Below are 14,816 nucleotides of genomic sequence, written 5' to 3'. Positions count from 1 at the left end.
GTTTTTGTCAACAACGCAGTCACTTATCCTGGAATGAAAGCTCCCCATTTCAAAGTTTCCATTATTCTCATATTATTTCTTATCAAGTTTTCCCCTATATCTCTACCCTGGATGCACTGTTCATACTTTGGTGAGCCACACTGCGTGCAGTATCAGGTTTCAGTACTTTGTGTGCTACATGATCCAGCTGCAGTTCCGTCTTTACCTTATATGTACAATTGTAAGCCTGTGGCCTGGCTTACGGGATAGTTGTCACATTGGTAGCCAGGCACAGATTCACTATAGTTCACTGTAGCCTGTAACCTGTGGTTCATGTGGGTTTGAACTAGTTCCAACTACCCTTGTCTGGTATCCGCCCTGCAGAGTCCAGCTACCCCTGTCTGGTATTTGCCCTGCAGATTCCAACTACTGCTGTCTGGTATCTGCCCTGTGGAGTCCAGCTACCCCTGTCTGGTATCTGCCCTGTCAGATTACAACTTCCCATATCTGGTGTCTGCCCTTCAGGTTGTAACTACCGCTGTCTGTTATCTGCCCTATGGAGTTCAGCTACCCTTGTCTGGTAGCTGTCTTGAGGAGTTCTCCTACCTGTCTAGTATTTGCCCTGCAGATTCCAACTACCGCTGTCTGGTATCTGCCCTGTGGAGCCCAGCTCCCCATCAGGTAGTTCCAGCTACCTGTCTGGTATCTGCCCTGTAGAGCCCAGCTACCCATCTGGTAGTTCCAGCTACCTGTCTGGTATCTGCCCTCAGATTACAACTTCCCATATCTGGTGTCTGCCCTACAGGTTCTAACTACCGCTGTCTGTTATCTGCCCTGTGGATTTCAGCTACCCCTATCTGGTAGCTGTCCTGTGGATTTCTCCTATCTGTCTGGTATTTGCCCTGAAGAGTCCAACTTCCCCAGTCTGGTATCTGCCCTGCAGAGGCCAGATACCCTTATCTGGTATCTACCCTGCAGGGTCCAACTGCCCCTCTCTGGCAGTTCTAGCTACCCCTAACTGCTATCTGCCCTCTGGAGTCTAGTTACCCCTGTCTGATATCTGCCTTGTAGAGTCCAGCTACCCATCTGTTTGCTCCAGCTACCCCTGTCTGGTATCAATCCTGCAGAGTCTCATTACCTTTCCAGGGCCACCCTACTATTTTCCCTGCTGTACTCACCCTAGGATATTGAACTCACCTGCTCCCTGTCCCATAGAGCTCCCAACTGGCCCAGACTCTGACTCACCTTTTTCCATACACAAAGGCCAACCCAAACTAATCCCTGTTCCTTTAAGAACCCAACAGAGGCTCTGACTGCCACACACTCTCTCCAGTCACACAGTTGCTCACCTGAGTCCCTGATGCCAGTTACCAGTAAAATTCTGCTTGGTGAGTTGACCTTACCACAGGTCCTAAATGAACTTACAGCCAATAGAGTTCTCTACATTGCCAACACCTACACATTTTCCGGACACAGGTTCAGCTCAGGTTTGTAGCTGTTTGCTGGTAAAATTTGGTACACCCATTTAGTAGAGTGAAGGTCTGAAGTTTGCAGTGGAAAAGCATTATAGAAAATAGCTGTCAAGTCTTTCCAATAAGCATAGAGTACAGATATTAGGACAGACTAAGATCTCTACAAACTGCAGAGTTAAAATGGAAAGCTGTCTCCATCTAAAAGGTGTACATCTCAACTTTTAAACAGAGAATATATATATTGGAACAAGGTTAAAAGAGGTAAGTGTAATAAGGCATTTCAACTGCTAGCACCCTTTTTTGTACCAGGCAGGCAACAAAAGACAAAATGGAATGGAGGGTTGGAATTCCTTCCAGTATCATTTACTAAATATATTGTTTACATGACTTGGCAATGCACGTGCGCTATCAGATCCTAAATTAGAAAAGAAGGATTTTTAAAATTTACTGTGTTATTTACTTTTAAATGATCAAAAATGTGAAGAATATACAGTACTTAAGAGAACTTGGCACTTTTTTGTAACTTATATTTTGTGATTGCTAACTTGCTGATGGAGTTTCTACTGGCTCTATTTGGAGAATGCGGTTGAGAGAGATAATAAATCAGCAATGATCAAATGGTGGAGCAGACTTGATGGGCTGAATGGCCTAATTCTGCTCCTATGTCTTATGGTCGAATGACATACTAACTATTAAATTGTCCCATTTTTCAACTGTTATTTCCTTATTTGGCAGTAGTAAAAGCTCTTCAACTTGTGAGGTCCGAATATTATCCATGTATATAAACTAAAATTAGCATATCAATGACATATGAATATATTGATTCAGGTGCATTCTTCATGTAACAGGAAATTCTAGAAAATTAACACTACCCAAGGGATCAAATCCAAAACAGCTCGGTCAAGTTCATCTAGCATACTTGCAGCTGTCGTTACAGAAGAAACATGACACTCAATCATGTTAACACATTACAGAGTCACTATGTGTATGACCCATTAGATAAAGAGCGATTTGATGGCATTTGAAGGAAACAAATTAAATAATTGCTAGTAACACTGTTGATATTATTTTCATTTATGGTTATCGTTCCAAAGTTTTTCACTATTATACAAAGAAATATAAACACCACCACTAATTTTCTTGACAAAAAGGTGCAAGCTATAAAGAAAGCTGTCTCCATTTGATTCAAAATGCAAGACTGCCTTCATTGGTTTTGGATATGTGATTTGGAATTAAGGAAAGATACCTTAATTGTAAATGAAGAAAGATCCCACCATTTATGTTGATAAACATAATGGTAAAAGATGTTATGAATATAAAAATTGTGTTCAGTTAATCCCATCAACATTTTGTGCTGACATCACTTAGTAATAAAGTTAAATGCTTACTATTTGTAGAGTCATACAGCAGGGAAACAGGCCATTTGGGCCATCACATGCATGACAACCTGTGTGCAATCATGCATTTTAATTCCATCTTCCATTCCTTGGCTCATGGCCATCATTTTCAAGTGCCTGCCTGGACACTTCTTAAGCGATTCTGCTCCCACCGCTTTCTCCAAAGGTATCTTCCGGCAATTCACCACTCTCAGGATGAGAAAGGTTATTCTCAGGTCCCCCTACATCTGATTTTCAAACTCGCTCCTATACGCTGATTCATCACCACCTCTGATATAGCCAGCGACAGAGGTGTCATTAGCAGATATTAGTATGGCTTTGGTGCTATGGGTGCTATGGGTGCTATGGTGCTATCAATACCTATGGGTCATAAATTTTTGGTAATATTGGTAAACATTTAGTAGATATATTTTGAAGTTTTGATATTTATCATCAATCCTTAAGATATTGTTGCACCCATGTGTTTACTCTTGTCCCCATGACATGGTTATGGAGTACTGCATGTGTGTATTACCTTAGTTAACACTGATTACTAGAATAATCAACAGGATTAATAGATTCACAGACACGATTCTGTATTGAATTTAACACACATTTTACTTTCTGCAGTTTCACAAGATCTCATTAAAAACTCAAAGACAGCTTCCAGCAGCTTTATACGTACGCAATGTGAAGGCAGTAGAGCTTGTGTGCCCCTGTGTATTAATCAGTACAAGCTAACTGGTATGTAGAGTAAGGAGGAATATGTATGTTGACCTTTATTGCAGGAAATTTGATTACAAGGGTACCAGTTGTATAGAGCCCTGGCAAGACCACATCTGAAACATTGTACATCTGATAGCTTTGAGAAGTTACAGGTTTTCTCATTGAACCATACAATATTCTTACAAGGCTTGACAGAGTAAATGTTAGCTCATGTTTTTTTTCCTGGATGAGCTGTATAGAAGCAGGAGCCAGACCTTGATCCTTCAGGAGAGAGACAATGGACAATAGGTGCAGGAGTAGGCTATTCGGCCCTTCGAGCCAGTACCGCCATTCACTGTGATCGTGGCTGATCATCCACAATCAGTATCCAGTTCCTGCCTTGTCCCCATTACCTTTGATTCTGCTATCTTTAAGAGCTCTATCCATCTCTTTCTTGAAAGCACTCAGAGACTTGGCCTCCACAGCCTTCTGAGGCAGAGCATTCCCTATATCCACCACTCTCTGGGTGAAAAAGTTTTTCCTCAACTCGTACTAAATGGCCAACCCCTTATTCTTAAACTGTGGCCTCTGGTTCTGGACTCACCCATCAGCGGGAACATGCTTCCTGCCTCCAGCGTGTCCAATCCCTTAATAATCTTATATGTTTCAATAAGATCCCCTCTCAGCCTTCTAAATTCCGGAGTATACAAGCCCAGTTACTCCAATCTTTCGACATATGACAGTCCCGCCATCCCGGGAATTAACCTTGTGAACCTATGCTGCACTCCGTCAATAACAAGAATGTCCTTCCTCAAATTTGGAGACCAAAACTGCACATAGTACTCCAGGTGTGGTCTCACCAGGGCCCTGTGCAGCTGCAGAAGGACCTCTTTGCTCTTATACTCAATTCCTCTTGTTATGAAGGCCAGTATGCCATTAGCTTTCTTCACAGCCTGCTGTACTTGCATGCTTGCTTTCAGTGACTGATGTACAAGAACACCTAGATCTCATTGTACTTCCCGGTTTCCTAACTTGACTCCATTTAGTTTATAATCTGCCTTCCTGTTTTTACCACCAAAGTGAATAACCTCACATTTATCCACATTAAACTGCATCTGTCATGCATCTGGCCACTCACCCAGCCTGTCCAAGTCACCCTGTATTCTCATAACATCCTCCTCACATTTCACATTGCCACCCAGCTTTGTGTCATCGGCAAATTTGCTAATGTTACTTTTAATTCCCTCATCTAAATCATTAATATATATTGTAAACAGCTGCGGTCCCAGTACCCCACTGGTCACTGCCTGCCATTCCCAAAGGGACCCATTAATCGCTACTCTTTGTTTTCTGTCAGCCAGCCAATTTTCAATCCATGTCAGTACTCCGCCCCCAGTACCATGTCCCCTAATTTTGCCCACTAATCTCCTATGTGGGACTTTATCAAAGGCTTTCTGAAAGTCCAGGTACACTACATCCACTGGCTCTCCCTTGTCCATTTTCATAGTTACATCCTCAAAAAATTCCAGATTAGTCAAGCACGATTTCCCCTTCGTAATCCATGCCGACTCAGACCGATCCTGTTACTGCTATCCAGATGTGTCGTAATTTCATCTTTTATAATTGACTCCAGCATCTTTCCCACCACCGACGTCAGACTAACCGGTCTATAATTCCGTTTTCTCTTTTCCTCCCTTCTTGAAGAGAGGGAAGAAATTAGCCACCCTCCAATCCACAGGAACTGATCCTCAATCTATAGAACATTGGAAAATGATTACCAATGCATCCACGATTTCTAAAGCCACCTCCTCAAGTACCCTGGGATGCAAACCATCAGGTCCCGGGGACTTATCAGCCTTCAGACCCAACAGTCTATTCAACACCATTTCCTGCCTAATATAAATTTCCTTTAGTTCATCCATTACCCTAGGTCCTTTGGCCACTATTATATCTGGGAGATTGTTTGTGTCTTCCCTAGTGAAGGCAGATCCAAAGTACCTGTTCAACTTGTCTGCCATTTCCTTGTTCCCCATAATAAATTCACCCGTTTCTGTCTTCAAGGGCCCAATTTTGGTCTTAACTATCTTTTTCCTTTTCACATACCTAAAGCAGCTTTTACTATCCTCCTTTATATTCTTGGCTAGTTTACCTTCGTACCTCATTTTTTCTCTGCGTATTGCCTTTTTAGTTACCTTCTGTTGCTCTTTAAAAGTTTCCCAATCCTCCGGCTTCCCACTCGTCTTTGCTATGTTATAGTTCTTCTCTTTTATTTTTATACTGTCCATTACTTCCCTTGTCAGAGGAGGGAAGAAATTTCATTATTTGGAGAGGAGTGAATATTTGGAATTGTGTAAGAGTATAGAATTCCAAGAATGCTGTGGAGGTGCAATCAGTATATTCAAGAAACAAATCAGCTTATTTGGAATATTAAGGTGGTTAATGCAAGGAAGTGATCAGACATGTATGAAGGGCAGTGAAGCAGAAATACAGGCCTATTTGACTGCTCCTGTTTCAATGTTCTAAATTCCATTAAACAGCTTACCTGGACAGCTTTGTCTAATTCCTGTCCTAATTGCATGAGTGGTAAAAAATCTGCACAAGGGCATGGAGAGAAGATTTCTTCTTTGTGGACTGATGTCATTTCTGATTGTGACTTGCTGACAATAACCCAGACTCCTGATTCAGTAGTGAAGGTGGTACTGCTAACTATGGCTGGCCAGTACTATGGCAACACTAATGCCACTTCCAAAATCTGATGATGCGGTGGCAATTTCTATCAGCATCGAAATTTACATCGGTGTTTTATTATTACAGTCTATACACAGTTTCTACCCTTAATTTAAGTTGTATATTTTATCTAATCTTTTGTGACTGACAACAGCTATGAGGAAAAAGGAATTATCAACATTTCTGGCCAAGAACTTGCAGTAGATATCTCCCTCCCACTCCTCCTCTCCCCTCCCCAACCACTGGAATAGTAGGTTATCTATGACAGGAAATTCTGGATTTTCACATTTAGAAACACAGAAAACCTATAGCACAATACAGGCTCTTTGGCCCACAAAACTGTGCTGAACTTGTCCTTATTTTAGAAATTACCTAGGGTTGCCCGCAGCCTTCTATTTTTCTAAGCTCCATGTGCCTATCCAGGAGTCTCTTAAAACAGTGGTCCCCAACCACTGGGCCGCGAGGAAACGATATGATTTGGCGATATGAGTCTGTTGCATCTTTCCTCATTCTCTGTCATGCACTGCTGAACTTGAACACCTCCCCCTACCCCCGTCAGCCAGTCCGCAAGAATATTGTGAATATTAAACCAGTCCACGGTGCGTAAAAGGTTGGGGACCCTTGTCTTAAAAATCATATCTGCCTCCATCACAGTCATCGGCAGCCCATTCCATGCACTCACCATTCTCTGCGTAAACAACTTGCCCTTGACATCTCATCTGTACCTACTTCCAAGCACCTTAAAACTGTGCCCTCTCATGTTAGCCATTTCAGACGTGGGAAAAAGCCTCTGACTATCCACACAATCAATGCCTCTCATCATCTTTTACACCTCTATCAGATCACCTCTCATCCTCCGTTGCTCCAAGGAGAAAAGGCTGAGTTCACTCAATCTATTCTCAAAGGCATGCTCCCCAATCCAGGCAACATCCTTGTAAATCTCCTCTGCACCCTTTCTATGGTTTCCACTTCCTTCCCGTAGTGAGCCGACCAGAATTGAGCACAATACTCCAAGTGGGGTCTGACCAGGGTCCTATATAGCTGCAACATTACCTCTTGGCTCTTAAACTCAATCCCACGGTTGATGAAAGCCAATTCACCACATGCCTTCTTAACCATAGATTCAACCTGTGCTGCAGCCTTGAGTGTCCTATGGACTCGGACCCCAAAATCCCTTTGATCCTCCACACTGCCAAGTGTCTTACAATTAATACTATATTCTGCCATCATATTTGACCTATCAAAATGAACCACCTCACACTTATCTGGGTTGAACCCCATCTGCCCAGTTTTGCATTCTATCAATGTCCCACTGTAACCTCTGACAGCCCTCCACACTATCCACAACACCTCCAACCTTTGTGTCATCAGCAAATTTACTAAACCATCCCTCCACTTCCTCATCCAGGTCATTTATAATAATTACAAAAAGGGGCCCCAGAACAGATCCCTGAGGCACACCACTGGTTACTGACCTCCATGAAGAATATGACCCATCTACAACCACACTTTGTCTTCTGTGAGCAAGCCAATTCTGGATTCCATAAGGAAATGTCCCCTTGAATCCTATGCCTCCTTACTTTCTCAATAAGACTTGCATGGGGTACCTTTATCAAATGCCTTGTTGAAATCCATATACACTACATCTACTGCTCTACCTTCATCAATGTGTTTAGTTACATCCTCAAGAAATTCTACCAGGCTCGTAAGGCACAACCTGCCTTTGAAAAAGCCATGCTGACTATTCCTAATCATATTATGCCTCTCCAAATGTTCATAAATCCTGCCTCTCAGGATCTTCTCTATTATCTTACCAACCACTGAAGTAACACTCACTGGTCTATAATTTCCTGGGCTATATCTACTCCCTTTCTTGAATAAGGGAACAACATGTGTATTTAATTATCATGTGTATCACATGATGTTGTTGTAGAATTCACTCCAATAATCATAAGCATGGTGAGATGCTAGCTGCTGTTTAATCTGGACAATTAAATTATAGATAAATCTCATTTGTAAAACTTTTATTGATAAACAACACTTAAATATTACAATTGCCCCATTTTTGCCCAATACCTGCATGAAAAATGGTTTCATTCATAACCCCATTAAGTCCTGTTATACCTAGTACTGTAAGATGCAGTTTGTGTATGTTGTGCATCAAAATAGCTTTTACATATTATAAAAATGAGACATTTCTGATATTCATATTTTCTAATAATAAGATACATTATCTTTATTAAACTCAAAAGTAGATAATCTTGTCCTAAAGCACAACCAGGAATAAGGGAAAATGAATAAAATAGGTGAACACAAAAATGAATACAACATTATCTTTCACAAATTATTTTGAAAAGATTTTAAGCCATTCTCCTACACACCTGTTAATGAAAGTCAGCATAGCCAATTGGCAGACAACTTTTCAGTTAGAAATGCTACAAATCGGGCATGTCAGTAAAGGTGGAAGCAGTTACCAAAAAAAACACAATTTGTCAAATGTCCTCCACATCTCCATTTTCCCTGTAGTTCAATTTGCATTTTATTTCTACTTTAGTAAGTTCTGGGAAATAACTTAAACCCACTATTCACGTTTTTGTGTGTTTCATCCAGCACATTAGATATTTTGGCAGTAATCATCTGGATGCAATGGAAAAAAACAAGGGGATTATCATGGTAATTCATGACCCAAAGATTTATAACAAGTTCAGGTAGAGGCCTGATTGGGAGTAAGTATCAAAATGAATACATACAGTAGCTATAATTGCACATATAAATCAATAGTCAACACATATAAAGCCAACATATTAGTAATATCAAGTAAAATTGCAAAAAAAAGCGAACTTGAGTTAGGTGGATTAGGTGATCATCCTGTTTAAGACCAGCAATTGCATGCATGTACAGTATAAAAGATCTTTGCATGCTTCCATTACTTTAAACATTAGGAACATCAATGTTTAATTTGAATGTAATAGTAATTTTCTGAATTTAAATGTAAATTTTAAAGAGCAAATCTGGCCCAAAAGAAAAGTGAAACTGAATTGCACATAGCCACTTTTCCCTTGTGTTTTCCAAAGCATGGTAAAATGCTTCCTCAATAAAATGTCATCCTACATGAAAGTTGAACTGGAAATCGTTAAGAATACCAGACTCAACTAAATTTTTAAAATTGATGACTTTCAGCTGTTCATTCAAGTCACAGCAGGCAAATAGGTATCCAAAATCTCAACCCTATTCATACTCTAAATCTAAATCATATTCATCAACCAAGCAATTACATAAACTTTCTCATTCTCCAGAGGTTAAGAACTGATATTGTTTGTATTTCATAATGATTTAAATAAATAATCTATTACTCTTCACGTGTGGGGAACGCACTGGCCCTTAATATTTCCAAACAATTCACCAAAATGAGCACACCAGTTAGATGTCTCCAATGCCTTGTAACTGGGCTTTTCATTTTATCCAGAGCATTTTGTAGTTCTTGTAGTACATCTTGGTATCCATCTCCAAACTTTATGCTCCACGTGTAAAGAAAGTCATGTGCAGGTTTCCACATGGTCTAGAAAAAATAAACAAATAGTGTATGAATTTTTTTGAAGAAGTAGTAATAGTTGCACAATCTATAGCACAGAATTGCAAAAATCAGCATCCCACCTCCTGACTGACTTCTCCACTTCTAGTTCTGTGAGGCGCTTCATATGCATCTATTTGATGTTTTGAGAGTTTGGCTAGCTTTTCTGCCAGCTCCCTCCAACGAACACCGAGCTCCACGGCTGCAGAAAGCATAACAACATCCTGCAGAAGACGAACCACTATCCCTTGGTAATCTAGTTTTAACAATCCCTAAACAAAAGAGCATCAATCAGCAAAATAAGTTAGCACAAAGTTTAAGTCTGTTTATCTTTGTGATTTCTGATCAAAAACTTTGTTTATAATCACAACCACTGGTTAGCAAGAAAAGTGTGCATTTAGCTGAAAACATCACAGCAACATCGTCTATTTTCACGTTCAAATCAAATTAATTTAGCTTATTGAACTCCAGATTCTTAGAGTTTGGAGGTGCAAAGGAATGCAATTATTAATTTACATATGGATATTTCCACAGCATACACTTTCAATCACAGTCTCTTGGGATTCTTCCCCCTCCCCCGCCCCTAATATTTTCTCTACAACTGATGCGAACTCACTGGCCTGAGGTTTCTGTCCATTTCTCTTTTTTTGTCTGTTAGTGTCTGGCTGCAGTTATGAGAATGGATCGCAGGTCAGTGCATGCTCTTCATGCAAGCAGTGCTAGAACGACAGTCGCCCCGATAGCTGCATCTGACAGAAGTGCATCTGGATGCAACTCCTTACAGTGCGTGTCAGGGAACTGGGGCTGGATGACCTTCCCCTCATTCAGGAGGATATGGAAGTGATAGATTTGTTTACCACAGTTCTTGGGGAGACATTGGACTGCGTGGAGGGAGAGCGAGCGAGTTCAAAAGAAGCAAAAGGGGTCATTTGGGACATTGTGCACACCATAGTTCCCAAGATGTTGGATTGTGCATAATTAGGCACTTGGCAAGGGCCAACAGAAAGTTAGGTTTAAGTGGAGGGGCAATTGTTTGCGTGGGCCAGTGTTACCGTGGGGAGTTCAAGCCTTGGCTCAGAGCTTCGGAGAGAGGGCTGTAGGTAGATTTTTTTCCCTCATTACAGAGTTAGAGCAGTAGGGATGCCAGGCAGGAGAGAGTGGAATGCTCCTCTTGCAGGATGTGGAAAGGCAGGGAGACCTATGGTGTCCCTGATACCTGCACCTGCAAGAAGTACATTCAGTTGCAGCTTCTTTCAGGACGTGTTAAGGCAAGGGAGCTGGAACTGGATGAACTCCACAATCAGTAGAGGCGGAGGGGTTTATCAACAGGACATACAGGGAGGTAGTTACACAGCGAATTGGGTGACCATGAGGACAGGGAAGGGGATAGGCCGCCCTGTGTCCAGTGCCCTCACAACCACTTTGGACCTGTTGGGGGTTGGGTGGGTGGGTAGGTGGGGTGAAGAAAGATGACCTAGCAGAGGAAAGGTCTATGGCAGAGTCTGATCTTGTGGCTCAAAAGGGAAGGTGGGAGAAGAGGATAGCTGTAGTGATAGGAGATTCACTGGTTAAGGGAACAGACAGGCAGTTCTGTGGACAAGAGCGAGATTTTGGAATGGTACATTGCGGATCAAGCCCATAGCATTCTTAAGTAGAGAATAAGCAGCCAGAGGTTGTGCGACATATCAGTACCAAATTCATAGGTAGGAAGGTTGATGAGGTTCCGTAAAGTAAGTTCAGGGAGCTAGGTGCTAAGTTAAAGGACAGGATGTCCAGGGATGCTACCCATGCCACGTGCTAGTGAAACCATAAATGGAAAGATCATAGAACTGAACACGTGGCTAAGGAGGTGGGGCAGGAGGGAAGGGTTCAGATTTTTGGATCATTGGGCTCTCTGCCAGGGACGGTGGGACCTGTACAAAAGAGGCTGTTTGCACCTGAACTGGAGGGGGACAAATATCCTTGCAAAAACGTTTACTAGTGCTGCACAGAATCAGAATTAATATCACCGGCATATGTCATGAAATTCATTAGCTTTATGGCAGTAGTACATGGATCAGCACGTGGAATTATGACACTATAGCAATTAAGTAGACTTGGTTGCAGGGGGGTGTGGGAGTGGCAGCTTAAAGTTCCAGGGTTCAGCTGTTTTAGACACAAGAGTGGGAGGGACTAAATGGGGAAGGGTGACATTACTAGTCAGGTCATGGGAGTGCTCAGACAGCAGAGCTGGGTAAAACTATAGAATAAAGGGATAACCATGTTAATGGAATTATATTAAAGACCACCCAACAGTCCGTGGGATTTAGAGGAGCAAACTTGTAGAGAGATCACAGACTATTGCAAGAAACAGAAGGTTGTTATAGTAGGTGATTTTAATTTTACACATATTGACTGGAACTGCCTTACTGTAAAAGGAGTAGATGTGGGGTGTAGAGTTTGTCAAATGTTTTCAAGAAAGCTTCCTTAATCAATAAATATACACAGGGTGGGTGGTAGATATTTGTTTAGGGAAACACTTTGCATCTAGTGATCATAATGCCATTAGTTTCAAGATAGTTATGGAGAAGGATAGGTCTGCTCCTTGGGTTAGATTCTAAATTGGAGAAGGACCAATTTTGATGGTATTAGAAAGGGTCTGGCAAATGTGAATTCGGACAAGATATTTTCTGGCAAAGGTGTACTTGGTAAGTGGGAGGCCTTCAAAAGTGAAACTTTCAGAATACAGAGTTTACATGTTCCCATGAGAATAAAAGCAAAGGATTAAAGGTTTGGGGTACCTGGGTTTTCAAGAGATATTGAAGCCCTGATTAACAAAAAGGAGGTGCACAGCACATATAAGAGAAAAATGAATTACTTCAGCAGTACAAAAATGCAAGGGAATACTTAAGGAAAAAGATGACATGAGCTTGCTCCAGTAGACGAGGTGAAGGATAATCTCAAAGGCTTCTACAGATATTGTAAGAGAAAAGGGATAGCAAGGGGCAAAATTGGTCCTATGGAAGGTCAGAGCAGTTATCCACGCATGAAGCCAAAAGAGATGAAGGAAATCATATATGGATATTTTGCATCTATCGGAGTTTGGGAGATGGACACAGTCTATAGAAGTGAGACAAAGCAGCAATGAGGTCATGGATCATATGTGGATTACAGAGCTGGAGGTAATTGGCTTCTTGAGGTAAATTAGGGTGGACAAATCCCCAGTGCTCAACAAGGTGCTCCCTTGGACCCCTTGGGAGGCTAGTGCAGACATTACAGGGGCCCTAGCAGAGATATTTAGAACATCTTTGTTGAGGTGACAGAAGATTGGAGGATAGCTAATGTTGGTTCATTGTTTAAGAATGGTCATCCGAATAGGACAGGAAATTATAGGACCTTAAGCTAGAGATCAAGAGAACAATAGTGGATAAGTTATTGGAAGATAGTCTAAGGGACCGGATATACAAGTATTCGGATAGACAGGGACTGATTAGGGACAATTAACGTGGCTTTACGTGTGGAAGCTTGTGTCAAAGTGAAAGTACATATATCTCACCATATACAACCCTGAGATGCATTTCTTGCGGGCATACTCAACAAATCTATAGAATGGCATCAATGAAATAGTATCAATAGACCAGGATCAATGGAAGTCCACCCAACTTGGGCATTCAATCAGAGTGCAGAAGACAACAAGATGTGCAAAATAAGTAGCATTAAGTATGAAGAACATGAGATGAAGAGCCCTTGAAAGTGAGTCCATGGGTTGTGGAACATTTTAATAATGAAGTAGGGTGAAATTATCTCCTTTTCTTCAAGACCCTGATGGTCGAGAGGGAGCAACTGTTCTTGAATCTGGTGAACTAGACCCGAGGCTCTTGTACCTGAACACAGCAGTGAGAAGGCAGCATTACCTTGGTGGTGGGGTTTCCCTGATGATGGATGCTGTTTTCCATCAACAATGTTTCCTATACATTAGAAGAGCTCAATGGTTGCGAGGGCTCTACCCATGATTGGCCGGGCCCTGTCCACAACTTTTAATAGGGTTTTCTGTTCAAGTACATTGATGTTTCCATACCGGCTGTGATGCCGAGAGTCAGTACACTCTCTCCAGCACACACACAACATAGAGAACCTACAGCACAATACAGCCCTTTGGCCCACAAAGCTGTGCTGAACATGTACTTATTTTAGAAATTACCTAGGGTTACCCATAGCCCTCTATTTTTCTAAGCTCCATGTTCCTATCCAGGAGTCTCTTAAAAGACCCAATCGCATCCACTCCTACCACCATCACCGGCAGCCCATTTCACGCACCCACTGCTCTCTGCGTAAAAAACGTACCCCTGACATCACCTCTTTACCTACTTTCAAGCACCTTAAAACTGTATCCTCTCGTGCTAGCCATTTTAGCCCTGGGAAAAAGCCTCTGACTATCCACACGATCAATGCCTATCATCTTATACACTTCTATTAGGTCACCTCTCATTCTCTGACCCTCCAAGGAGAAAAGGCCGAGTTCACTCAACCTAGTCTCATGAGGCATGCTCCCCAGTCCAGACAACATTCTTGTAAATCTCTTCATCTTTTCTATGGTTTCCACATCCTTCCTGTAGTGAGGCGACTAGAACTGAGCACAGTACTCCAAGTGGGGTCTGACCAGGGTCCTATATAGCTGCAACATTACCTCTTGGCTCCTAAACTCAATCCCACAACTGACAAAGGCCAATACACCGTATGCCTTCTTAACCACAGAGTCAACCTGTGCAGCAGCTTTGAGTATCCTATGGCCTCGGACCCAAAGAGTTTAGTTTAGTCACATCCTCAAAAAATTCAATCAGGCTCATAAGACACAACTGCCTTTAACAAACCCATGCTGACTATTCCTAATCATATTATGCCTCTCCAAATATTCATAAATCCTGCCTCTCAGGATCTTCTCCATCAACTTACCAACACTGAGGTAAGACTCACTGGTCTATAGTTTCCCGGGCTATCTCTACACCT

The 14,816-nt window shown here is 41.8% G+C and overlaps 1 protein-coding gene across 3 annotated transcripts in view; it reads right to left on the bottom strand.

The window, feature by feature from the left end:
• Positions 1-8,299: 8,299 nt before the first annotated feature.
• Positions 8,300-14,816, bottom strand: part of macc1 (MET transcriptional regulator MACC1) — a 60,272-nt gene continuing 53,755 nt past the window's right edge. For all 3 annotated transcript variants that reach the window (XM_063043750.1, XM_063043748.1, XM_063043749.1), the window contains exons 5-6: positions 9,914-10,102; positions 8,300-9,818 (exon numbers count right to left, since the gene is read on the bottom strand). In XM_063043750.1, the coding sequence (XP_062899820.1) occupies positions 9,609-9,818; positions 9,914-10,102 (399 nt within the window). In that variant the 3' untranslated portion in view covers positions 8,300-9,608. The remainder of the gene's footprint in view (positions 9,819-9,913; positions 10,103-14,816) is intronic.

This window comes from Mobula hypostoma, chromosome 3 (assembly GCF_963921235.1).
Source record: "Mobula hypostoma chromosome 3, sMobHyp1.1, whole genome shotgun sequence".
NCBI classification, from domain to species: Eukaryota; Metazoa; Chordata; class Chondrichthyes; order Myliobatiformes; family Myliobatidae; genus Mobula; species Mobula hypostoma.
This window is presented reverse-complemented; position numbering and strand designations above follow the sequence as displayed.